Genomic DNA, 25,827 nt, shown 5'->3' with positions numbered 1-25,827 from the left:
TTAAGTCTTTCCCTAAATCCGACTTGAGAAGAGTCTGCTTACCTGAATATTTCCTTAAGCATGTTGTACTGCTTTATCAAAAGTTAGAAGGGTAATCAGATTTCGGTAATACCCATTTACTTATGATCAGACAAAAAGCTGTTATTTTGGTAACTCTTAATGTGTCTGTTTCAGATTCCCAATTTTTTGCATCTTACTCCTCCTGCAATTAAGAAACACTGTGCAGCTCTCAAAGGTGAGGGGGGAGGTGAGGTTTTTGGGGGTTTGTTGGTTGTTTTTTTCTTTTTAAACCATCTCCCGAAGTTTTCAGACAATGCAAAATATAACTGTGTGTGATGGAGGTGAGACATGGTACACTTGTGAAGCTAGCAATTCAGCTGGCTTCGGCTGGTACTGCCTGCTTTCCTGCCACTGCCAGGAGTCATCCAGCTGGTAGCAGATAGGCCTCAGGAGGTTTTCAGCACAACAGTAAGACTGAAATGTTACTTTTCCACGAGGCCTTGCTTGAACTGATGAGTTGATAGTTTAGTGTCTTACAGAGGGTGAGTGATGAATGTGACTCAGTTCTCAGAGAACTCTGTGACTGAACGAGGCTTCAATCAGTAGCCATTATGGGCTGCATTTAATGACCAAAAAGCTATTAATATGAGACCCTCTGTGAGAGCAGGGTCTTCTGGGGAGATACAGGATCTACTGGAGACCAGGAGCATCTTTCCACCCAGCAAGCCAATAAGGGAAACTTAATGAGGAGCTCAGGTAAAGGAAGCATTTTTTGTGGTGAGGGTGATGAGGCACTGGAAGAGCTTGCCCAAAGAAGCCGTGGATGCCCCATCCTGGAAGTGTTCAAGCTTTGGTTGAACAGGGCTTTGAGCAGCTGGATTTACTAAAAAATCCCCACAGTAGAGGTGTCACTTCCAACCCAAACCATTCTGTGATCCTGTTTGGCAGTTGTAAGACTGCATCTGGAGTACTGTATCCTGTTGTAGGGAAGCCAGTACAAAGAGAGGCATGGCAATACTGGAGCAAGTCTAGCAGAAACACTGCTGTTACCTAAATGAGTATGGTTTCTAGGTCTAGTACTTTTAAAAACATGTATTGCAATACATTTGAAAGAAAAAAACACAGCCAAATATAGCAGACAGGTATTACTGGGAGTGTTTTCTCTTTATTGTACAGATTTCTGCACTGAATGGCCAAGTGCTCTGGACAGTGATGAGAAATGTGAACAGCATTTTCCCATTGAAATTGAAACAGTAGATTATGTGTCTTCAGGGACTTCTATTCGGAATCCCAAAGCAAGAGTGGTGACCTTAAGAGTAAGTAGTAGTTTTAGTAAACAGCCTTTCTTTCAAACCCCTAAATGCTTGGCTTTCCTTTTCAAACATGCAAGTGTGATCTGCTGTAAGGAAATGAGAGAAATGGAGGGAATTCAGAATCACTGGCAAATGAGTACATCTGTGTGTTCCTGACCAATCTGCCCATTCATATTGACTGGCCTTGGGACTTGTAAGGCGTTGTGGGAATCTTTATTACGCAGGTTTATATTGTTTGAATACTCACATTACTCTTGCCTTGTGTTAAGACTTCCAACATGATACAATCAGAAGAAATTCTGCAAATGTATCCCAAATAGCTCTCCTAATTCTTCATAGAAGATGTGCCTGTCTCAAGTACTTCAGAGTTTGGATTTAACAAGGAATTAAAGTTGTTTTCTCCTTTTCTTGAAGGTTAAACTTTCTAACCTGAATTTGGATGACCACGCAAAGAAGAAGCTCATTAAGCTTGTGGGAGAGCGGTACTGTCGGGAGACAGATGTGCTCACAATTACAACAGACAGGTGAGGTGCCAGAAGGAAACACAAGTATTGTAGTAATAGCCACAGCAGAAAAGAGGCTGGGTGTCTTCTAGTAATACCAGTTACTGTTTTGGTGGATTATGATATTTTAAGGCTAAAATAGGACTTAGTTAACACTACTCCTGTTATTAACTGTTAAAAACAGGTTTTAAAAGAGTTCAGATTTAATGTGTGTTGGATTCCACTTTGGCACAGGGGGCAAAGTTTATAATGTTTCCAGAAGGTTTGTAAATTCTTGGATATTGTATATTTTCCGCTGACTTGCAGCTACCCATTTTCCTGTGTTCTTATTATTACTCTTGCTTCCATGATACTATTCTTGGTTGTGTGTAATTCAGAAATGCACAGGAATTAACCACGCATTTCCTAAGATGACACAGTAGAAAATTTGATGGTAAGTTTTAACCTTTTGTTCCAAACAATGTTTCTGCATTTCCAGGTGTCCCCTAAGAAGACAGAACTATGATTATGGCATGCACCTGCTCACAGTTCTGTACCACGAATCCTGGGTAAGCAGTTGTGCATGGGCTCTCTTAGTGTGCTCTCTTGTCATAATTTAAAGTAAATTACCTTATAATTCTGTTTGCTTCCAACTCACTTCTCTTCAAATTCAACCAAGACAACATTCTGTCTGATTCCAAACTCCTGTCTGTTAATTAGAATGTGCCTTTTCTTGGGCTCTTCCTGGGCTGCAGTAAGCCATGGTTGTCATTTGGAAGTGTTCTGCTTCTTAAATGCTCTCCCACGTAGCTTACCTCAAGATGACTGCTTTTCTGAGCTCCCTCTTGCTCAGAAAAGGGACAGCCTTCCCACCTTCTGACCACAGATGTTCCTTTCACAGGGAATTCTTCACACTTGTGTCCTGTGTTTTCGTGGTTAATTGTGTTGGTTCCCTTCAACAATCTTCCAGGCTTTTTTTACAGAAAACAAGTGAGCAGTCTGAACTGAAATTGTTGTTGGCAATCCATAGTAATGTTTTGGATGACTGAACTTTGTTTATATGTCCTATGTCACTATCACATTGTTTGAGACAGTGAAAGCCTTCATCATCTCTGTGTGTGACTCTGACAGAAGTTTTACCTTATCCACTGCTAAAACTCATTACTTACTGTTTTCAGTTGTTCTAGAACAGTTCTGTGGAATGTCCATACTTAGCATTTTTATGAATTGTTCTTGATTTTGATCACTGCAGTGCTGATGTTAAGAACACACTAAGGAGGATGAGCTGTATTTCCCTTTCGGTGGCAGTTGCCTTGAAGGATAATTCTGTAATTGTGGAGTGCATCAAATTAAATCGGTAGTGAAAGATAACATTTACTATAGATTTCAAATACACATGGATGTTTTTCTCCCCAACAGCATCACATTGTGTTACAAATCTTAAATTAATGGCAGAGTAGTTTCCAGTATTAAGCAATGACAAGAGAGCTAGACAGTGCTCACTTTATTAATCTCAGACAAACACCACGGCTGTGCTGGGCTCCAGCTTTAATTAGTGCTGGCAGACAGGGCTATGCAATATTGATATGGGAGTGTTCAGTGTGTATTGAATATGCACAAGTCTCTTGCACTTTTATTACCTTTCATCCTCCACGTTAATATTTGATGAGTTCGTCAATCACTTGTAATTGTCTTTGATTACCATGAAAAATTAATGGTTTCCTGAGACATGGTTTTTTATTTTGTGTGACATGGTTTGTTTTGTGGCATGGTTTTTTCCCCCCTGATGAGGGATAATGCCTTTTAATAAATTGCTGAAAGATAGTTTGGATCTGTTTTGTAAGCCATGAGCAAACAATGTGTGGTTTATTTTCATTTACATGAACTTTAATGTTGGAGGGGGATGGACAGGGCCTGACCTTCCGTTTAGGCAGTAACGTCAGTCCTGTTTGCAGAACTAATTGTAGGATTTGATGGCTTTCTCAGCAGAGCAGTGCCACACTGTTAATGCACGTGGCTGATGGAATTGAATCAAAACATGAGGGCAGTGTTCCATTCTTGCTGAGTGAAGGAAAGCTGGATGCATGTAACTTTTGCCCTCAAGCCTGAAAACTTTGCCCGTGATCTCGTTAAATTTGGCAGAACTCCTATGATCTACATTAATATCTGGATTACTGGATTTTGTCAATTGGCAAGCATCTATAGGAGGAAAAGTTATATGCAGATATACATCAGGAAATGTAATTTCAAGTGTAATTATGTTTTAGTTGCCAGCTATGCATCATTCTTTTATTACAGTTACAAATGCAGTATCAGACCCATGAGTTCAGTTATTTTAAAACAGTTTTAAAAATCTTTAAAATCTAAGAATGTTAGTTTATTTTGTCATTCTAAAATACTTGGAGATCTTTTGCTTCCTGTTTACTAGTTGTCAGGTTATTAATCAAATATTTGTGTTTTGCTAGCTTTCAGAATGTATTAATTAGATAGCTGACTTGCCCTAATTAGTAAGAATTAAATTTGTCTTCTGTGGACTTTTTCTGTGATTCCTTTCAAATTATCCCCCAGGATTGTGCCTGGATTGAATTAATCAGTGAAAGAGTGAGATATATGAGACAGATGATTAAACAGCAGCTTAACCAGTTGTAATTTTGTTGCCTTTAAATGATGGTACTGCTTGAGTGCTGTAACCACTCAAAACCGGGATGTATTTTTATGGTACAAGTGGTTTTTAGAGCATGAGTTTGCTGCCCTCAAGTGGTTGAAAGGATCGTGGACTGATTCCTTCACAGCTTGGATTAATAGTTTATCACTCAGAAGTCCAGCAGCAGGAAGTCAATTTCCAGTAAGGAAAAACGTTGAGAGTAGTTATATTTTTATTGCTCCAATTCCACATGGTGTTTCAACATACACAACATGAGGGAGAGTGAAGGATCTCGATTCTGCCTTGCAAAGCTGAGATCTTGAAAGATTACTAAAAAGTTGGCCTGGATTTTCTATTCTCCACTACTTCTTATAGTAAGAAGTCTAATCTGATATATTAACAGCAGAGTAATGCAACCCACATTTTGGAATTCTCTCACTTGTTCTGGTAGTGTAGTTATGGAAGTCTGATGAAAGATTCAAGACTTAAAAATAACAGTAAGGAAGAAAGAATATAGCAGTAGGTGGGAAGTGGCTTTTTAATATGGATAATAATAGCCAAAGGGTTTTCTGGGTGCACCTCTGTGCCTGCCTTGTAGATGCTGATAGTGCTGAAGGAGCAAGGAATTTGAAACAGAAAGGTGAGGGAAGGGAAAAATGAAGAATGGACAGACAGTGTGACACTGGAGGCTTAACTAAAATTCATCCATCAACCCCACGGCTGTACAGCTTGATTGAATTAGAGGGGAACTGCTTTTGCATTTCTTTTTTAGAGATTTCAGTGGCAAGGCACTGGTGGGATGCAGAGTCTGTGTCTGCATGCTGAATGGGTATTTTTGCATGACCACTGGAGATAACACTCAAATCCATCATACAGCTTTTCTTTAGGCTTCATCTTCTTTTTTTTCAATACAGTCATTTTAAGCCATTCCAAATAAACATTATTTTTACCACTTCAGGTTGTGCCAGTAACACATGGTAACAGCAGAATTTTGCAGTTTCATAGTGGGAGTTTACCTTGTAATTCAGCCTAAAATATGTGAAAGGATAGGAGTCCACTGTTGAAACCTAAGCAGGTCTCTGGCTACTTAGGATTCCAAAATTCATGTTAGGAGCACTCAGGAGGTTATGACATGGGGATTGTAGAGTTGCAGTGGGAGGTGGCACTCAAGTCTTGCTGAAACTCCCTGGCCAACTTTTAGTATAACTGAAGATGTTCAGGGTAAATCTCCTGATTTTGGGATCTCAGAACAATGAAGGGTGGTGTAATTGTGCCCTCCCAAGCTAGAACAGGCTTCTCTCTCATTGTGTCAGTATATGTGGTTTAAGTAATGCAAACTGAGGCTGAAGTGAGGCTGGTCTCTAACTGTTGGAATATATCCTCTGTTTTGAACCATGGATTCCATTGTGTGCTCACCAGAATCCAACAACTGAGAGTCCTCATCAGTAATGAGAGCCAGAAAAGGTAAAGCTAAAGTGGCTTTACAGTAGATGTTAAATCTAATAAATTTTCTCTGAATTCAAACATTTAAAATCAAAGGAAGGAGGTTTCCTGACAGGAAATGTGTATTCTAGTAGAAGAAGGTTACCCTTTTTTTTACCTCTTGAAACCAAAAAGGATGAGCATTCCAGCAAAATGTTGAATTAGGAATTGTCTTTGTAATGTTTCTGACTGTAATAAGCTTTTTGCAATACCTTGTGTTTAAGCTCCATATTTCTTGTTGCTGGACAAACAGGGCTCCTTTTTGATGCATAAATGCAATTTTTGCAGGGGTTCAATTTTCGGTCTCTGTGTTTGAGTGAAACAAAGTCTCGTGGGGCATAGACATGAAAAAACCAAACAGAAAACCATCAAAGACTTGTACTTTTAATATCATTGATCTCTCTTGATGAGATCAAAATCTTACCTGATCAGCCTTCAGTAAACAAACTGAGGTAGATAAATACCTTACAAATGACCCTTTCAGAAGCCTGGATCTTCCAGAAAATGCATGCAGCCACTCCAGCCTAGAGAAATTAAATGTTGTCCTTAGTTTTGAAAGAGGCTGATGGCAAATTCATCGAGTTAGTTACAGAGCCAGAGATTAAACTTGAGAGTATCATTAATTACGAGAGCATCATTAATCATGAGAGCATCTCTTAAGCAGTATTACTTTTTGGGACAGAGTTCTGTTTTTGTTTCTCTGCTTGTTCTCCTTCTGTGTTGCACATTTGTGCCTCACTGGAGTGTTTAGTCCTCACAGTTTCTCTTGATTTTCCCTTGACCCTCTAGAGGTCCTACCTGTCCTGTGCCGTTGCTGTGTCCTAGAAAATACAGTTCTCCTTATTGAGAAGAATGGATTTTAACTTACTCCACATCACCAAGTAATTACAATTTTCGTATCCAATCTCATATGATAAAAATAGGTTTTGCCTTTCTACAAACTTCTGTTGATATTTCTAAGTTGTTAATTAAATAGTACAGATCAAAAGTGTATTATATCCAGAGAGATAAGCACATAATTGTTTTGGCAACTCCTCTTAGGATTGAAGGTTCCCAGTAATTTGGAAAATGTTATCATAGCTGTCATTTATTATCTGAAAATCTATGATTATTGTACCACATAGAATATCTTCTATTTCAGTGCAGTACAAAGATACAGTTGTATTTATTCCAGGCTATACAGAGTTTGAAATTTGACTTGGAATTTAAGGAACTTTCCTTCCCCTCAAAAATAATCCTTTTAAAATACCTGATCTTTGCTAAACAGCATTTAATGTTTAACTGTTCAAACCATTGACAAGAAAATTAACCAACATGAGTCATGTTTTTAATTGCTCTCAAGATTTCTGTGTGTCACTAGGGAAATTTTAGTTAAAATGTTTTTCCCAAAAGGAACATCAGGGAGCTGACAATTTTAAGCCTCTGTATCACTGCAGCAGCAAAATTGTGCAAGTTAAACTGGCTGAAAAAACCCCGAGCACGTTGATGGTGAAATGCCTGCTTAAGAGATCCCAAATTCTTTTCTTTCTTCCGTACTTTAAGATACCATATAAAGTGAAGCTTTTTGTTAATGGCCTACATGTAAAAAACAACTTCACTCTCCAAAGTGCTATTTTACATTCATACTCTTTCAGAATTCAGATTAAGCACTGTAAAGGCTTGTAAACCTCCCAAAATACTGGCTTAAACTGTAACATAAAAGATCTGCTTAGAAACAAATCCTTACTATATTTGTGGCATGAAAAAATAATTCTTTATATTTGCATTAGGAAGTGAAAAAACCAGCCTTTCTGTGCCTCTTCAGTCATAGGTTTAGATCTTTTACTTCATATGGAAAATTGTTTTCTGGTAGTTTGGTTTGGGTTTTTTTGATTCTTATTGTAAGTTTTATAAGAGGAAAAGGTTAAAATTATCAGCTGAGTGCATCTTCAGCCAAACTGGATAGTACCGAGATTCTGTCTTATGCATGATAGAATGAGGAAAACCATTTTTAGTGAATTCTTATTTTTAAAATCTGGTTCACAAAGTGGGGATTCTAGGAAAATGTTGCACAGTATCACACTTGTATTCCACTTCTCACAGTTTTATTCTCATTTTTAAGACTTCAGTGTTCACTACCATTTTAAATTTGCAGGGGACGAAAATAATTCAACTGACAAAATTTGAGTGATAAAGACCTAATTTTTGATTTTTATTTACTTGTCTTAATTAGTTTTATTCATAACACTTGAAACAGAGACTGCAACACGTGCAACGTTTCCTCTGTTCAGAGTTCATGGGTGCTTGTCTACGTAGGGGATGTTTCCAATTGCGTATATAATTCTACAGCCACTTTTCTCTTTTCTCAAATTGTGTTGAAAAGGTATTTAAGTTTCACTGGATACAGTTAGTTTGCAAAAACTAATGGATTTGGAAATCTCCCTCTACTGTCAAATCCCTTCCTACCTTCACCCTCACCTCCCACCATGCAGTCAGATTTTATTTTAAAATCCATGTTGACAGCATCATTCTGCTGGGAGGGATTCCAAGAAAGAAATACTCAACAGTTGCTTTAAAATCTTGCTTTGTATTGCTCACAAGAGGTAGGGAAATCTTAATCTGTTTATTGGCATGCATCTCCAAAATCCTGTGAGTTACTGTGAGCAGAGAAGGATTTTCCTGAAGAGATAAATGTAATACTGTCATTAGTCCTTGTTGTCTCTGCTATGACTTAGAGGTGTTTAAAAGCCTCAGAGGGATCTTTTGTTTGAACTTCAGACATGAATTTGGCCCAGGGAGTGACCAGGAGTGATACCCATATTCCCTTACTCCTGAGAAACCCTATCCCTGTGAGAGAGGCTGTGGCTTGAAAATTCTGCTGGATTTTGGGGGAAAAAATGTCTTGGATAGCCATTCTGCAGATAAACAAGGGATGTGAAAAGATGATGTTGTTAGTTTAAAACTGTAAATCTCCACCCTGGATTGCAGGGTTTGTCAAACATACAAGGAACATTTCACTGTACCCACTTTTCCATTAATGTTTCAGCAATACAGGGCTACAGGATGTCCTTTTGTTCCTCTTTTCCCCCTCTAGAAATTGCATGAGGTACTTTTACTCCTGTGGCTTATTGTGTCCAGGGTTCAATGTCAGTCATATGAACCTTGGAGCAGCGTGAATTGCTGCTTCTGACTAAACATTTGGACTCGGATTCAAAAGACAAGAGATGCCATTTACCAGGTGCAGGACACAGCATTTGGGAAGGTGTTTTAAATTCAGATAGAGGAATCCAAGCACACAAGAGTTGGAGGGGAAGAAAAATCTTGGGGCTTAATTAAAGGTTATTGAATACTGTGGTTTGACTGCAGCAGCCTTGATGCTTAGTGGGAAGAATACTTTTAAATAAACAAATGAAAAGCACTACCAACACAGACACCCCACCTTACCTCCCTCCCAGAAATGAAAAAATAACAAAACCCCCAAACAACTACAAAAACCTGCCCCCCATGACTTGAAAGAGTTTTTTTTTGGTTCTGCATAGCATAGCTAAAAATTTACTGAAGAGCCCTTTTTGGCAAGTGATTTTAAAAAAGGAAAAATCTGTATGATATAAATGCTTCACTATAAGGTTTCCTTGAATATATTTGCAGAGAAATGCAAGTTTTATTTAGACATGATTTTATAACAATTGTAAGAAAAACATGAATAGCAAAACTAAACCCAAAATACTTCCAATTGTGATTGTTACATAGTTGAGGTACTATAAAGATACAACATATTCGTTACATAAGTAAAGTACTAAATAATTACAAATACTCAAACATACAGCCTGCAATACAAAAAAATGCAAATATATCACTGAAGCATCTGTATATATCAAAGTACAATAAAAATAAAATATACAAAACCAGCAGGTTACATTTGAAATATTCTTTTAAGAGTCTTTCAAGGCCTGCTGGAGAAGTGTTGAGAAACAGAATTTATACAGAACAAGTGTATTTACAGGCACTGGGATGGTGTCTTCTGTCAGTGCCCAGCTTGTGATCCTGTCTAATTTTGCAGCACTGATTAGGTAAAGATTAGCACCTTGTGGATAGAGATTCTTTCAAGCAGTTTGTTTTGCAGGAAGAAAAAATGGATTTGTTGGTGGTGCTTTTCCTCATGAGTCACGTCATGGGTCACTCGTTAGGGACTGTCTCACTTTCCCTCTACCAGCCAGTGTAGGCAGACCAGAATTCTGTGCTAGGGGCATAACAGCTGAGTGACTGCTTCTTGAACTGCAGGGTTTAGGGTTCTTTAAAATTACTACTTTTACAAGGCTTTTAGTTATTCATTATGTATAGTCCATAAGCTTTTCCTCCCACTCTGACTCACCCAGTTGTATCTGCCAGATACATAAAGAAGCTGATGAGTGGGAGAAAGGAGCTCATCCTGCTCATACAGGCTTGAGTTACTAGCCTTGGACTCTAGAGGAGGAAATACTTCCACAATGAATGCAGTTTATCAAGGGAATTGCTATGAGAGAGAAATTTCTTCAAGTTATTGTCGCTTTGTTTCAGTCTTGGGTAGTTTTTAAGGCTATGTATTTTCTTTCAGAAAACTGAGAAGTGGGAGAGCGAGAAGTCTGAGGAAGACATGGAAGAGTATATCTGGGAGAATAGTCGCTCTCAGAAAAATGCCTTGGACACACTGCTTCAGATGAAAGCCTCAGAGAATGTCAGTAGTGTCACTAAGGAGGAGCTGCTCACATCTGAAGTGGTTAAGAATTACAGAAACTCGGTCACTGCGCTTAAAAACGAAGGTGAAACAGAAAGTAACATGTCTCAGTACAAGGAATCTGTGAAGAAACTACTGAATATACAAGCATGAGAGCAGAGTCTGCAGGTACACCTGATCATTACAGAAGTGTTCAACTCCTGTGTTAGTATTTCTAAATGATGCGGATGTAGAATTATTGAGAACCTGAACCAAAACATGAAACTGGACGATGAGTTAAGTCCTGTCCATGAATCTTGTCCTTTGAATAAAGTATGTCTGGATTCGTACTGGTAACTGGAATGTTTTATTCTGCATTTTCTTAGCATGGGACATCCTGGTTCAGTGCTCTGCTTAATCACATTCTGATTTCTCACACTTCTTTGGGCATTTAACCTAGAGCAAAAATGTCAAAATGAATTAAGTTAGTTAGGCTCCCAATTCCATTAATTAGAAGTCTGAAAATTAAGAGCTCTAAATGCTTTTCAAATGCCATTCAGATTTTTCCCGATGTGTAAAACGAGGATAATGTTGCCTAAGTAATCTGACTCGGAGAGGTGTTGAAGCACTCTGGACAGTGTGATGCTCTCAGTTGTTACCATGAGGGCAAACAAATAACCTATGTAAAAGCACCTGTCTCTAAAATAAGGTGGAAAATGGGATGGTAGTGGGAAGGTGAACTAGCAGTTGTTGAGAAGATCCCAGAGTACATGGGACAGGAGGAATGATCAGAGTTGGTGAGGTGGGTTTGTAACGAAATAGGAATGGACTGAGTCTTGGAACCCTCAGGCCTGCCAACTTCTCTTTTGAATGTACCCAGGCTTTTCAAGGAAAGAAAAAGTTTGTAGCATCCCGTGTAGCACAGAAAAAGAATTATATGGATGTTTATCTTATATTTGGTAATTTGTATTTGAAAGGAATTGATTTAAAACACTGGAATCACAGACAATTTTATTGCCTTCTCACAGTTAAGAAAAAAAACCCCTACCAAACCTTGAAAGGACATAAATAATTCTTGCTTTTATTGTACCTTCCTGGCTTACTAAGATTTCAGCTTAGAGAGAGTCATTCTCTGGAAGGGGCAGAGGGAGTTAAGGATTATGCATACCTATAAAAGAGCTGACCATGTGACCCTGCCAGCAGCTCCTTGAGAAGAAGCAGTGTAAGAATAAGGACATTGAAAGCTGAAGAGAATTGATTCCTGCAGTGTTCTGTGTGCTGGACTCACTCCCTGCTAGGATTTCTCACTGTGCTCTGTGTGTACATACAGGCAAGGAGTGGATCTGTTCCCACTGCCAAAACACTGTCAGTTTAGGAAGGATTCTTCTTAGGTCAAGATTGTTTTCATATGGTGAGAGACCAAGTTTAATGCAGCTTTTTAATTCCTATGAGAATTTGCCAGAGCTGTAGCTAAGACTGAAAATGTTTGTCCTGTAATCCCAATTTTGCACTGATCAACTTGGTTCTTTGGAAGGCCTTCCTTTTGGATGTGCATTAATGTAAAGTTTTAGCAGAAGCTTAATATGGGGAAAGTTTCAGCTGTTATCAGGTTGCTCATTTATCCAGGGACAATGAGGGTAATGTTTAAAATTCCCATTTGAAACGGTACATCTGTGTAATTCCAAATCTTCTCTGAACAGCCGTGAAACCAAAATGACTGAGGAAGTAAGTGCAGTTTGACTCAAGAGAATGGTATGGCTGGTGCCTGGAGTTGTGCCTGGCCCTGTTCCAGAGGCAGTTTGGTTCTAGTATGTGCACAGGAGAAATGTGTTTCCTTAATTAGCTTTGTCAGTGCCTGCACAAGGGCTGCCCTAGGAGCCAGTCTGTGGAGCCAGTGGTGTGTACAGGGCTGGCAAGAGTAAGGCCCTGAAATGTCTTAAGAAACCCCAAGCCCCATAAGTTTGCTTTTCTCCACAGAGCTGTCCTTCCGTGCTCAGGACATGTGAGCACCTCAGAAAATCCTCTGCAGCAGAGGACAACCCCGTTTTCCTTTACTTTTCACAGTATTTGAATGGGCCTAAGCAGAACTCTGGAAGTCATAGCTAAAATGACAATTTGACCTTACCAATAGTAATATCTGGTAGAAAGAGCAGCACAGCGAGGGATATTTTTTTGTTAGCTTCACAGCTAATTTATGGAAAACCTAAAATGCACAGGCTTCCCCAGCTCTCTCTGAAGTGTTCCAGCCTAACTTACATATATCCTATAAATGTTTCAAGGATTTAAGGTGATTGTCTCCTGAGCACCAGGACAGCCAAGTGTCTCTCCCAACAACAGATGATGCCTGCTGGCCAAGAGCAATGGTGGGATAAAACTCAGACTTACACTTGTTCTTTTTACTGATGGCTTCTATGTTACAGTACAGAACTTGTGTAATGCAGTGGGCAGGACAAAAGGCAGCCTGGATGCTATTTTGAGCTCTTGGATGTTCCCCTCTGCTTTTCTGCTTCTCCCTCTAAACTGTTCGTGTTTGAAGGTGACAGTATTTCTCTGTGACTGTGTAGAATACCTGGAACACTGGGATCTTAAGCCCCGTGGGAGTCTTCCCAACCTCAAGGATGTAAACTACAGCACATGTTTTTATGAGGTAAACTACACATCTCTCTTTTCCTGTATATGACTTTTGCATCCTCCATCTCTTTGGAAACCTGTGCTGAAGTTTAAAAACTGTGAAGAGTTAGAGGTTAAGACTTACAGGTTAAAGCAGCTCTGCAGCACAATAATAAACACATCTTTAGCACTGGGCACTTGTTAATGTGTCATGTACATTATGATGTAAATGACTGAGGTGTGTATCCCTTTGTGCACACCTGAGGGAGTGAACGGGGTAGCTGTGATGCTCAGTTTCACTGGTGCTCTTGAGGAGACTTAACCTTCCTCGTATAAACATTCCAAAGAGTGGACATTTTTTTTCCCTGTTTTCAGGCACCATGTTGCTACAAGCACAAGAAAGGGATAAAGGGACAGTTGCCTAAAAAGGGATGTGCTGTCTGGACAAATCATCTTGCGCTACCCGTTTCTTGCTTTCCCTCATACCTAAAATGTATTTATTTATTTTCTTGTGACTCAGTCTGTAATAAAACAGCTCTGCTTTTGTGCTTCTTATAACCCTTCTCCTGCCTATTTTTTTCCTCTGTCAACAAGCCAAGAAGTTTCTTCAGAACATAATCTTGCTTTAGTCATTCCCTGCTGTCCCAGAAGCATTTGCTTGTGGGACAGATAGAAATCACTTTGTCTCCTTATCTTTTCCTGGTGAGAACTGAGGTCCCAGATGCATGATATGATTCTTTCTCCAGAACATCATACTGAGGGTAAGACTCAAAGGTGCATCAGGATGCTCTTAAGTGCACTCTACAGTCACTAATCTGGAGGTGAAAAAAACAGGGAATCAGGAATGGCTGTGGCTTGCTGCAGGCAAGGAGTTACTTTTCTGAGAGTAAAGGTGATGCCATGAAGATTTTTTGCCTTTTCTTTTATACCCCTGTTATACCTTTTTTTTCAACTTCTGTATTCCTAGTACTTTTTGCCTACATTCTTGGACTTGTTTGTTCAGCTAGGAGACTAAACATTTTAGAAGCTTCGTAGCTAGGGATCAGTGTGCCCCAGACCCCAAGGTCCTCTCCAGAACACATTCTGTAAACCAAGATAGAACCATCCAGGGGAAGGCTCCTTGGGGATGGGGGCTCATTCAAGCCTCTCATTGGGGAATCTTTGATAGACATGCTAATTAGTAAGACCTATAATGTTATACCAGATCTTGTGGGGGGGCATTGCAGTGTGCATGGAGGTGCATTTGACCTGGACGTGTGCACCTAAGGATCCTTAAAATAAATACCAAGGTAAAATCCCTTTTCCCCTTCTGTGTTTGACTCTTGATTTTAAGACCAGGAAAAGGCATCAAAGGGAGGTGAAATCTCTCCTTTTTGAAAGCAAGTGTTTAACTACCTATGACTGACTCTATTTTAAAGAAATCTAATAGCAGTATCCATCCCATAAGATGAGCTTTTCTTCTTTTTTTTTTTCCTTGACTCAAGCTGCTCTGGAAGGGCATGGATAGCACAGAGGAGTTAAACAAGCTGGAAGCACTACTGATTTTGCTGTCAGCAGATGCTCTGTGGGGCACTCAGGACACAGCTCGGCCTGACCAAGAAGAATGGACAATTAAGGATTTGGGGACATGAAATCAATGCAAGTCTCAGGTCAGGAAGGTATTGCAATATGATAGAATCTGTCAGTTTTCAGCTGAACTCTGGAATACTTATCTGACAACAGTAGTACCTTAATGGTACAGAGGAGAAAGGGGATGGCCCACATTCACAGTTTGTTTCCACTGGTACTGTAAGAATTAAGTTCCTTAGACAGGCTTTTGTGGCTGCAAGTTCAGCAATAGATCATAAATACATACATTATGGATTTAAGCCTCTTCCCTATCCCTGATGCATGATTAAATCATGACTTAAATTAAAAATGCATTCTTTGCAACATTATAAATTAACAATATTCAGCAATTCTTGGCAAAACCCTGGGCTAAGAAAACTGAAACACATTATCTAGCTGAAACTTTGGGGCAATTTTTAGGTCTAGAGAAGATAATTTTTCTAATCTAAATTAGATGAAGCTACCTGCATGTGAATTCTGTATCCTAAGAGGTACATGCAATTATGTAGCAATAATAATTTTTGCATATTCCCAGATTTTCTGAAGAAATTATATTTGAAATTTAGTGTTGCAAGGTCTTGAAGCTTGAATTGCCTTCTTGGCAGCACTTGAGACTATAAAGTGAACACAAGCAGAATTTTAATGGCTGCATTCAGCTTGAGGAAAGGCACCAGAAAGTACAGACCTATTTCTTTGCAAAGTGTTTCTCTGAGTTTAGGTTTAGCCTTCTTAACTTTCAGTCATATAAAAAGGCAATGTTCTCTAAAGTGTGGGGTTTTTGGATGAGCCTTTCTTTGGAAGCAAACATGATCATTTTGACCACTTCAAACAAAAAGACCATTTCATAATTCACTTGTGTATTCCTGCATTCCATGGGATGTTTATTCATTTGGTAGCAAACAGACAAGCACAGAGATAACTACAGCAGGATTTCTCATCCAGTTAAATAATTCTCTGCCACATAGAGATACCAACACTGCACCTGCAGTGAACCTGGGGGAAAGTATTACAGTGTTTGTCAGACATTAATTGCATCAGATTATGAACCTAAATGTCTCAAACAGTGGGAGCTGTGAGTGGGTGCTTCTTACCTAAAGAGATGAGGAGTTGTGTTTCATCTGCTGAGAAATAAATCATAACCAAAATATGCTGAACTAAGTTATCACTGGTTCTGTGGGAGAAGTAAGCTGGCGCAGGGGGTGCATTTTTAAAATCCTGTTTGTTCCATAGCCAGGATGGTGTTTCACAGATTACCTTTGACAGGAGCATATTTTATGAGCTGTCTGGACATGGTTCTTGTCCTTACAGGTTTATAGTGACCCCTCCTGTAGCTGCAGCACCCGGCTGTGAGAGCAACAGTGCAACAGCACAGGCAGAGGAGAGAGGAGCAAAGGACAACAGGAATCAACCAGACCCCCAAAGCTGCAGCTTCCCAGGCAGCTGCCTCGTTATCCGATGTGGAATTCCTCCCGCTGTAGCCTTTGGTTTCATTGAGGTGCTGCTTGCTGCTGTTCAGGCGAGGAGGGGTGGCCACGTGGGATAACACCTTGGCAGGCCTGGGGCTCAGTGCTGAGTGTGCAGTTTTCTTGTCTGAGCTGGTGACTGACCTGCTGCTTGTCCTCTTAGCAAAATGCTCATCTGCTGGGGAAGTTTCTGCCCTGGGATAGGCAGTACCTTCAGTTCTCTGCACTGTCAGGCTCCAGCTCGGGGTGTGAGTATTTGCTGGTAAGCCATGGCTCGTGGCTGCAGATGGAGCTCGGAGCAGAGGAGAACCTGGCATGGTGGCATTGTGAGGTTGGCATCTTCCCCACTCAGGGGTCTTTGTGCTGTGCTGCCTCTCAGGTTTACTTGCTAAGGAGTGAGCATTTGGCTCTTGGGATTTCAGTTTCTCAAAAATGAGAAGATCTGGATCAATTCCTATTAAATTAGAATAATGTTAGTTTATTGATAGCTTGCCTGTACACCCACAAAAAGGATCCATGGAGACAGGGGCAGGGCAGGGAGCCCAAATAATTCCCTTTTGGATTGGAGGTGTCACTGCCTCAGGTTATGGGACACTTCATGGGATGCAAGGGATGTGCATTTTGGGATTACACACAACTTGCTATGGGATGCTTAGGGAAGGAGCCCAAGGTGCAGAAAGGGTGGGATCTAGGCTACTCAGGGTAGGGAGATCCAGGAAAGCTGTGTGTGTGACAGTTTGCACCAGCAACTGGAGGGAGGCTGCACCCTGGGGGCTCAAACATCCCAGTGACAGCAACTGGGGAGACTGAGGTCCAGACTGGGCAGCCTGAGCATCTCAGCCCAGCTGCTGGGGGACTTTGCATTCTATATATGTGTGTGTATATATACATATGTATTTATAAATATACTTATTTTGACCCACAGAAAAAGCAGGATGAGGCTTTTGGTGCTCCCTGTGTTGGTGCATCTGCTTTATGTGTTTGTCTGTGTTACCTGTGTGCTTGTGGTGCATGTGCCTAATGAAAATAAATGTTCAGCCTTGCTGCTGGTTAGGTCTGGGGATGTGGAGCAGTGGCAGCCTCCTCTCCATCTCTTAGAGCTGGGAGGGTATTTTGGCCAAGGACAGTATTGATGAGGTACTCAGAGCATGAGTCTTGAGAGCAGGGTGGATCTCTGAGCTCCTTTCTCACTGAGTGGAAGGGAGGGGGGAAGTATTTTCAGAAGTAGGTGTATTAATGAAAAATGAAAAAAGTTTTCATCTGTTTTAGGGTTGTGTGTCACTGCAGGAGATCATTTAGCACAGCAGCTGACCTGGTATCATTTTAACATTTCCCATAGTTGCTGTCTTTTCAGCCCTTATAAATGAATCGCTTAATTACCTGTTGTGATGTTGTACAAAATGACATCAACCCCAGCCTTTAGAATGCAGCTTTCCAAAGCTGGGCAGGACATGTGCAGGCAGTTCTTGTTCTCATGAATGGCTCCATGGTAGAACACTGCTAGATTGCAGGAGACTGGAACCCATAAAGAACAAAGTTGAGCTTCTCAGCAGAATGACCATTGCATTTTGCATGATGTTATCTAACATCAGAAGTTCATTATATCTGCCCAGATCCTGTGGGAAGAGAGACCAGATCCTGTGGTTCTCTCATTATCATACAAACTAATTGAGCACACAAAAGAGAACTTATATTCTTATTTTACATCTGGCCTAGAACAGCCATCTGAGTTCTACACGTGTATCTCATTAAATAATAACTGATTTAAAGTCCTTTGAAGTGCCCTCTAATGTCTCTGTTCTAGTTAAGATTGTAACAAATCTTGCTTGACTATATAAGAACACAAAAAGGAGATTTTGAGTTACCATTTATTATCTCTGTAAGTATCCAGTCCCATACGGGGGGATATGAGAAAAAGTCTGTTGTCCAGATAGGAACAACCTTGCTGAAATGTTTTTCTCACATCACATTATTTAAGACAGAATTTGATTCTTCCCAGGACTGCTGCTGGGACTTACCTAACTTATGTCACTGTCAGGTTCTCAAGGTCATACTTTTGCTCATAATTCAAAATACCATCAAAATTTATACTGACTTTTTTTAGTAACTGGTGCCTCACTTTCATCGTCCAAAACCATATCCAAATCCCTTTCCAGTCCGGAGAGTTTTTAACAATTTAGGCACCAGGACACATGTACTTCATGTATCCTCCTAAAATACACTCCTGTAGAGTAGTACCAGTTCAGTGTGATACAGATAAAGTACAAGGCTTAGGACAAACAATGATCTTGCTTATTTTTGCTCTGAGCCTGAGTTTACCAGGCTGGGGAAAAGGGGTGGCCAGCTGAAAAACTGCTATCATTGATTGCTAGAGCTTTATTGTTCTGGTTTGCACCAGAAACATGATGTAAACATGGAATAAGAGAGTGCTCTTTCCAAGGACATGAATGTTCTTGTATTTCAGAGAAGGACAAACTGTGTGTCCTCTCCACTTTCCCTCTCACCATGTCCTAGTCTGATGCCATACTCCATGAAGAGACTGCTGCAGGAATCACTGTCACTGGTTGTTCTCTTCAGTAGATGGGGATGAATACTGAAGAGTTTCTCTCTTTGTAACAGAGATCCAAAATTTCAAAGCAGACCCTAAGATTTTAATGTGTTCCTAGTGTAGTCTTCTACAAAAATACAGATTATCAATTTCCTTTCTATGGGACTGAAGTTGGGGCAACAGTTACAATGTGCCTCTGCTTTCCTGCCTCAAAAAAATTTACAGATCCTCCTTCCACCCCCTCTATTTCTTCTTCAAGTGAAGGACTGTTTATATAAACGTTACCCAAAATGTGGGGTTCAGCGTGTGCCATGACCCTGCCAACAAGCACTCACCATTCCTCAGAAGGCAGCAGGCTCTGCTGCACTGTTGGGGTGAGATTTCTGCATAACCCTTCAGCAGCTGGGCTCCCCTCCTCTGGGATTCCCGCAGGTCGACCAGGAGGCCTGGGAAGCGCCGGATCCAGCAGTTCTTGTAAAAGGCAGTGGGCGAGCAGAGGCACTGGGACTCCCCAGCCAGACCCAGAAGCAGCAGCACTTCTGCCACTGCCACCAGCAGAGCCATGGCCCCGTGTCAGGGCTCAGGGAGCGCCCCTCTGCTCCAGGGGTGCACGGAAGGCTGCACCAGCACTGCAGAGACCATCCCTGGAGGGCTGAGGATGCTGCCAGGTCTGCCAGGGGCGTGAGCAGGGTCTCCTCCAGACAATGCCCATGGCGCTGTTTGGGCAGCTGCTGGATGGAAGAAAGCAGCCATTTAATGAGCTACAGAGGACTGTAACAGTTATTATTGTTGCTCTCTAACTTAATTATTTGGAGATGGTTTTTGAGACACAAAAGGGACAGGTTGGTTTTAGTTGTTCGGAGAATTTTCTTGTTTCTGTGGTCCCCTTTTTGGGTCTCTTGACCTTCTCAGACCAAACTAAGCAGGCAGTCTTGAGATTTGGTGAATAATAGCAAGCTCAGCACATTGTTCCACCTCATTTTGTTCAGGAGCACTGTTACACTCAGCACAGAGAAACAGCTCTGTTTAGGATCTGAACACTTTGAGTTATCTGGTGACTGCAGATATTTGCCTTCTTTGCTAACAAATGAACCTCCAGCCAGAGGTGGAGGTGGAGATCTGTTCCTCTTCCCTACACTGTTTTGATTTCAAGAATAATACAATTTTATTGGCAAAGATCTAGGACCAGATGAACTCTCTCTGACTGGAGAGGGCTGGAACCTCCATTCAAGCTATGAGAGAGTTCTGCCCCTACTAAGTTTAAGAATATTGAGCAGTCTATACAAGGTTTTCTGCTTGGGAAAGGCCTGTCAGAAAGAAAACACAGCTGACATACAGGGAGATGATTTTTCAAGCAGCTGGTCTGAAAACTGAAACTCCCATGCTTTGTTTCTTAATAGGAACAAGTCTGATCCCCGATTCCCACATTATGCCTGTCATACAGAAAGGCTTGAAAATATTACAATACACGAGTTCATTTAAACACAGTGGACTATATAGTGAGTTTGAGAGAGTTAGGTAGAAGTACGGTTGTCTGCAATAAAAATTGGGTGTTCAATATATAAGAATATTTTACACTGTGTTTTTATCCTTCAAGATTAGAATCAAGGGATTTCCCCCTTTCCACATGAAGTATAGATCAGTTACGTGGAGTGGGGAGAGCCTCAAACTCGTTTTAATTCTTCATTCATTACAGATGATGTTTGTTTTTGCAGAACTAGTCCCCCAGTTTGGAAATGAACTGACAGGTGTAATATTTTGTTCCTTACACAGCTCACTGGAAGGTTATAAAGCCCAGAGCAAGTTAACCCCTGTTGATCCATCAGCAAGACCAAGGCATTATTTTATTCATTGGAACTATAATTAGGAGGATTCCAAAGAAATGTCTGTTGTGGGGAATATGAGAATTAAACTGTTAGAAAGAGGGTAAGCGGGTAATTCTTCAAGCCTCTGTCCTGAAAACCAGCTCTTGGCACTTGTGTTGTTTTATTTAGTTTTGGTAGCTGGATATTTTCATTTCTGTGATAATCAGCACTTACAACCTTAAATACATTTAAAAATACCTGACAGCTTGCACTCAGTGGACTGCACAGGGAAGCTTTTAGCCATTTATCTACCATTGCCACAAGCGCTATTGACAGTGTATTTTTAAAAATATTTGTTTCAGCTTTCCAAATATCCCAAGGTATCACTTGTTATAGAACACATTCAAAATTTGGAAAGATATGCCTGTATTTTGGCATTACGTCCTGTGTTTAGTATGAATTTCAGATCTGTTTTGTTCTGTTAGATTTGCATGCAAAAATGTTGGTTTCTGATTGCTTTCCTCGCTCCTACTCTTCCTGTATCTCCAAGAAGAGAAACCTGGAAGACTCTGAATAACTCTGAAGCACTTAACAAGGAGATTAGAAGTATTCTTTCCTCCTCCTCTGTCTCTGAATAAATGGTAAGGACAGAAACAGCTGCAGGGAAACTTTCTTGTTAATGAAAGATAAAGAAATTTAAATAAGTGAATAAATGGCTGCTTTAGGCAATTTCCTTTAAAAACAGAAAACTTCTGTCTATTAAATTTCACAGTCTTCTCCAGCTTCCCCTTAATTTCACTTTGACTTTTCAATGGGAAATGTAAATTAGTGCCGAAATTTTAATTCACAGACTTTTTGCAAGAAGAAATCCCCGAGTCTTACCTGCAAACCAGTGGCTGATTTTCCATGTGCTCTGCAAAGAGGGACCAAGAGGCTATCACCGATACAGGGGAGTGTCCGGCCAGTACCAGACCAGCGCTTCATGTTATTTAGCAACTCCTTTCACCCGGCTCCTCACATTTCCTCCTGGAAAACAAAAAGGCAGGGGCCTGTTTCCTGTGAGAGCATGGATGTTTTTGCAGACCTTTCAGTAAAAGAGATTTAAATGGACCTGCCACGCTGGAACAAAATGATCTTTTTCATGATTCTTCTTACAATCAGAAGCAGTCCCTGAAGTTTCCCACCTGGGCTGGCAGTTCGAATGGCACAATCCAGGAGCTTCCCAGCACAAAGGATTCATCATCAGGTATTAACTCTTCTTTTGCCAAACAGAAGCAAAAGCAGACACTTTTTCCATATGAAGTAACAGATATGTCTTGAGTTTTGGAACTGTATTTAGCTTTTACATTCTATTACTCAGAATATGTAAAGACCAGAAAGGATGTGTTTAGTTGTAGAATCATGGAGTGGTTTGGGTTAGCAGGGACCTCAAAGCTCACCCATTTCTACCCTCCTACCAGGGCAGGGACACCTTCCACTATCCCAGGCTGCTCAGAGCCCCATCCCACCTGGCCTTGAACGCTTCCAGGGATGGGGCAGCCACAGCTTCTCTGGGCAACCTGTGCCAGGGCCTCAGCACCCTCACAGGGAACAACTTCTTCCCAATATCCCATCTAACTCTGCCCTCTCTGTCAGCGTGAGACATTGCCCCTTGTCCTGTCACTCCAGGCCCTTGTCAGTAGTCTCTCTCCATCTTTCCTGTGGGCTCCCTTCAGGCACCAGAAGGCCACAGCTGGGTTACACTGAGCTCTCCTCCAGGTATTGTGTGACAGCAGCTGGAAGGTGACAAACTGAGAAGTGAGACCAAGCAGTTTCCCCGGTGAGGTATGAACCTGCCCAAGTCCTCCTGTGAATGTCAGTAATGAATTTAATCAAATGTGCAGCATAATCCCATGTGACATCAGCATGAAGTGCCCTGCCTGTGTTGTGCTCCACATAAATAAACTGAATTTCAATCCTGTATTAAAATCATCTTTATCTCATTTTTCTGAGATATGCACATGTGTTTTCCCTTTATTATAGCAGTGGTAAGGACAAAATTTTAAGTAAACCAAGTATACTGATAATTTCAGAATATGTCACTGTAACTCTGTTAAGGTATAAAAGTTTAAAAAGACTAATTTAATGAATCATAAAATAATGAAATGTAAATACATGGAAAAAAATTAAACCAAGTCTTTTTGATGTTATTCAAATAATGTGCTTGCTTTCTTTCTCCTTTAAAATTTTCCTTGAAATCAAAACACTCTTGCAAAATATCTAAAGTCCAACAAAATAGCATTTTTGAGAGAACTGTTTTGTCAAAAACAGTTATTAGTGGTCAGGTTTGGGTTTGGAGCAATATATCACATTTTTAATGAATCTGACCTTCTCCGAGGTTAGGGACAAATGAATCTAAAGATTCTGGTTTCAGTCCCATCCCAGCAACATGGTAAAATGAGGTGAAATATTACAGTTTCTGTTTCTGGAGCTTCATGCAAACCATTTTTTAAGCCCTTGTTTCCAAGGGTTGCCAGGCCCTGCGATTCTCTCAGAGCTTGGCTTCCGACTAATTCTGGCCAAAGCTCTGCCCCAAGGCTGGGGACTGTGTGTTCAAGCAAACAGCAGATTAGATTCATAGAAATATAAATCTGCTGGCATTGCAGATCAACTTGAGCCAAGTTCCATGACAAAAAGCACAATGTTTATCAAACACTGATGAACAGATGCTGATTTGTGGCAGAACTTGAACTAAGCAAAGGAGATGGAGTTTCAATCTTGTGGAGAATTTTTATAGAGCTGGATACTGAGCGGAAGTCTTCCATGTGGATTACCATCCATCTTACCTAGTTATTATGTACTAAAATTCAGCTCTGCCTGTCTGCACCAGGATTAAAAAATATCTGCTGTTTTAAAAGCACCCAGTTTAGTCTCCTCCAGGCACAGCTGCACAAGAAATTCCTGGCTGTGGATGCACAATACATTTGTGCAGAGCAAACATCCCTAAGAGGAGGTACAGCAGCAGGCAGAGTGCTCCAGCAGCCTGACCCCCGTTCAGGTTTTGTCAGGGAACACTCATTTCACCTGAGGGAGTTTCAAAGAAATTCCTTACTGGGTCTGTGGTGTAAAAAATGGGCCAGGTTGAAGGCCATTGTAAGGATTTATACTCTCCCACCTCCACTCTGCTGGCCGGTGCCTGGACTTCCTCATGATCCACAGAGAATGCCCACCACACACAGACTCTTGGGCCAGCCTTTTTCCTGCCCAGAGAGAGCTCAGGAGAACACACTTTAGTATTAATCACTCAGATGTGACTAATCAGTACTTGATAGTAAATAATCTGCTTTCAAAAAATATGCCACTCCAAGTACCCTTTCAGTAGTGCTGCAACATACCTTTATTGCAAGGAATAAATTAAACAGCACATTAAAAGCAGAAAAAAACTAACAGAAAATTTTAGGGAATAAAGTATAAACAAGTGCTATTAGAAGTAACAGTGCTTTCCTTCTTTTCTTTTTTTTCTGTTTTTGGAACAGCATTGCTAATGGCACTGGGTAAGAAGTGCTTTGTTTGGCTGGGAATCTGAAAAGAGAAATTACCCTCGTTTAGCAGGTCATCCTTCACAAATCACAGAGTTCAGCTGAAGGAAAATTATGCTCTGGTCAGTTCCTCTCAGGAATGCCAAGATCTTTTAGAACATGGATATTTTTAATGCTGAAATACTGCAGGGTAATTCCTGTGTTCCACAGATGCGTACTTTGTATCCTGGGACAGGGAAAATGGCAGCAGTTGGCAAATCCTTTCCAAAAGACCAATTCCGGTCTTGAGTAGTTCCACTATTACTCAATACACAGTTCCCTGGCAGTGCAGTACAATTCCCTGCCATCTCAGAGGGCAGAATGTGGCACTTTATATTTTATATCAGATAGCATGGATATTTTAAATATCCCCAGATTTGGTTCCAGTTCACACTTTACACTAATAAGGCTGAAAGGAATTCAAATCTTCCACTGTTTTTTTCACTCAGTGTGGTCCTTTCCTCAGAGCATTCAGGTCGGTTTTACTCTCTGGTTCTCAAGTATTATCCAGTGTCTCTCTGGCTTTACTCTTCTTGTCTTTGTAGCAATAACTCCTCCTGACTCTCTGTGATTCCTTGCTTTTGCTATGTTGGGAAAGTCAGAGGGCTATAGAAATGTGTGCCCAGGCAGAGATAGGCTCAGATTCTCTGTGTCATGGTTGAATGGTCTGTTACAAAGGAGTTGCTGTATGAAAAAAGCTTCTTCCATTTCCATGTCCTTTTAAAAGAAAAGAGTGATCTCTCTTCAGCCTTGGAAGTAATTCAGACATTAACTACAAGAAAATAGTTCAGGCATCAGACACAGAGAAAAATTATGTAGCACAAATGGCCAATGCAATCCTGGAGCAAGAGAGACCTTACTGACACTCTCTGATGTCTTCACAGTCCCTTTGTTGGCACTTGAGAACACCTTTCCTTGGTATCAATTTGTCTCTCAGGTACTGTAAAGGTAGACCTGAACTGTCTAAAACAGCTTGAAGATTTTGCCCCAGGAGCCAGAGTCTAGAAGACAAGTATTGTAATGCTGAGCACAGTTACCCTCGTCTTCCTCTCTGTTTAAGTGTCTTGTTCTTCAGGGCATCATAAACTCATTTAACATCTACCATGATTGTTTTCATGCTTGATGCTTCAGCATGTTCTTGAAGGATGACAGATGGTCTTTCATACTTGTTTCAAAGATCATGCAAATCCTTCATGGCTCTACACTACAGATTTTGGCTTTGTAGCTCTAGAAATAGAGTTCCCACTCTGAAAAATACATTTCCTATTCACTTAAGGTACAACCAAGATGACTGCCAGTGAAACAGCAAAGCCTTTTCTTTGATTCCAGTATAATAACATGTATTATTGATCTTAGAATAAACCAGTAGAGCAGTAGACTGGAAGACAGGTGACATTATCTCCACAAAAGTGGAACAAAAGAGTAGCCCCTGCCTTGGTGCATTTGCAGTGTAAGTAGTCTATAAGCACATCACACAGGCTGACTGATGAGTGTAATAAAAAACAAGGGACCTGCCCTGTCAGCACACTCTGGCTTAGCACAGAGAGATGACAATCAGCCCAGTAAAAACAACTGGGTAAGGAAACAGGCTTTTTGCAGAAGTGGCCACTCAGTAGTGCTGACCCCTTGGGCATGTGAGAGCT

At 40.7% G+C, this 25,827-nt stretch overlaps 2 protein-coding genes across 3 annotated transcripts in view; one reads left to right on the top strand and one right to left on the bottom strand.

Annotated features, from left to right (window-relative positions):
- MRPS35 (mitochondrial ribosomal protein S35) overlaps positions 1 to 10,950 on the top strand; it is a 12,353-nt gene extending 1,403 nt beyond the window's left edge. The window contains exons 3-7 of the mRNA XM_017730541.1: positions 175 to 235; positions 1,177 to 1,316; positions 1,728 to 1,837; positions 2,295 to 2,364; positions 10,495 to 10,950. Of these exons, the coding sequence (XP_017586030.1) occupies positions 175 to 235; positions 1,177 to 1,316; positions 1,728 to 1,837; positions 2,295 to 2,364; positions 10,495 to 10,767 (654 nt within the window). The 3' untranslated portion in view covers positions 10,768 to 10,950. The remainder of the gene's footprint in view (positions 1 to 174; positions 236 to 1,176; positions 1,317 to 1,727; positions 1,838 to 2,294; positions 2,365 to 10,494) is intronic.
- A 4,714-nt stretch (positions 10,951 to 15,664) lies between these two features.
- MANSC4 (MANSC domain containing 4) lies at positions 15,665 to 21,753 on the bottom strand. 2 transcript variants are annotated; one of them, XM_017730540.1, is made up of 4 exons: positions 21,510 to 21,753; positions 19,158 to 19,553; positions 17,655 to 17,789; positions 15,665 to 16,728 (listed from the first exon to the last, which is right to left on the bottom strand). In XM_017730540.1, the coding sequence occupies exons 2-4, from the start codon at positions 19,384 to 19,386 to the stop codon at positions 16,055 to 16,057; spliced, it is 1,038 nt and encodes a 345-aa protein (XP_017586029.1). In that variant the 5' UTR covers positions 19,387 to 19,553; positions 21,510 to 21,753; the 3' UTR covers positions 15,665 to 16,054. The 2 variants fall into 2 exon arrangements, with proteins under 2 accessions (XP_017586029.1, XP_008629034.1); XM_008630812.2 differs by having other exon boundaries at positions 19,158 to 19,550.
- Between the last annotated feature and the right edge of the window lie 4,074 nt (positions 21,754 to 25,827).

Source organism: Corvus brachyrhynchos, unplaced genomic scaffold (assembly GCF_000691975.1).
Source record: "Corvus brachyrhynchos isolate BGI_N302 unplaced genomic scaffold, ASM69197v1 scaffold523, whole genome shotgun sequence".
Classification (NCBI taxonomy): Eukaryota; Metazoa; Chordata; class Aves; order Passeriformes; family Corvidae; genus Corvus; species Corvus brachyrhynchos.
This window is presented reverse-complemented; position numbering and strand designations above follow the sequence as displayed.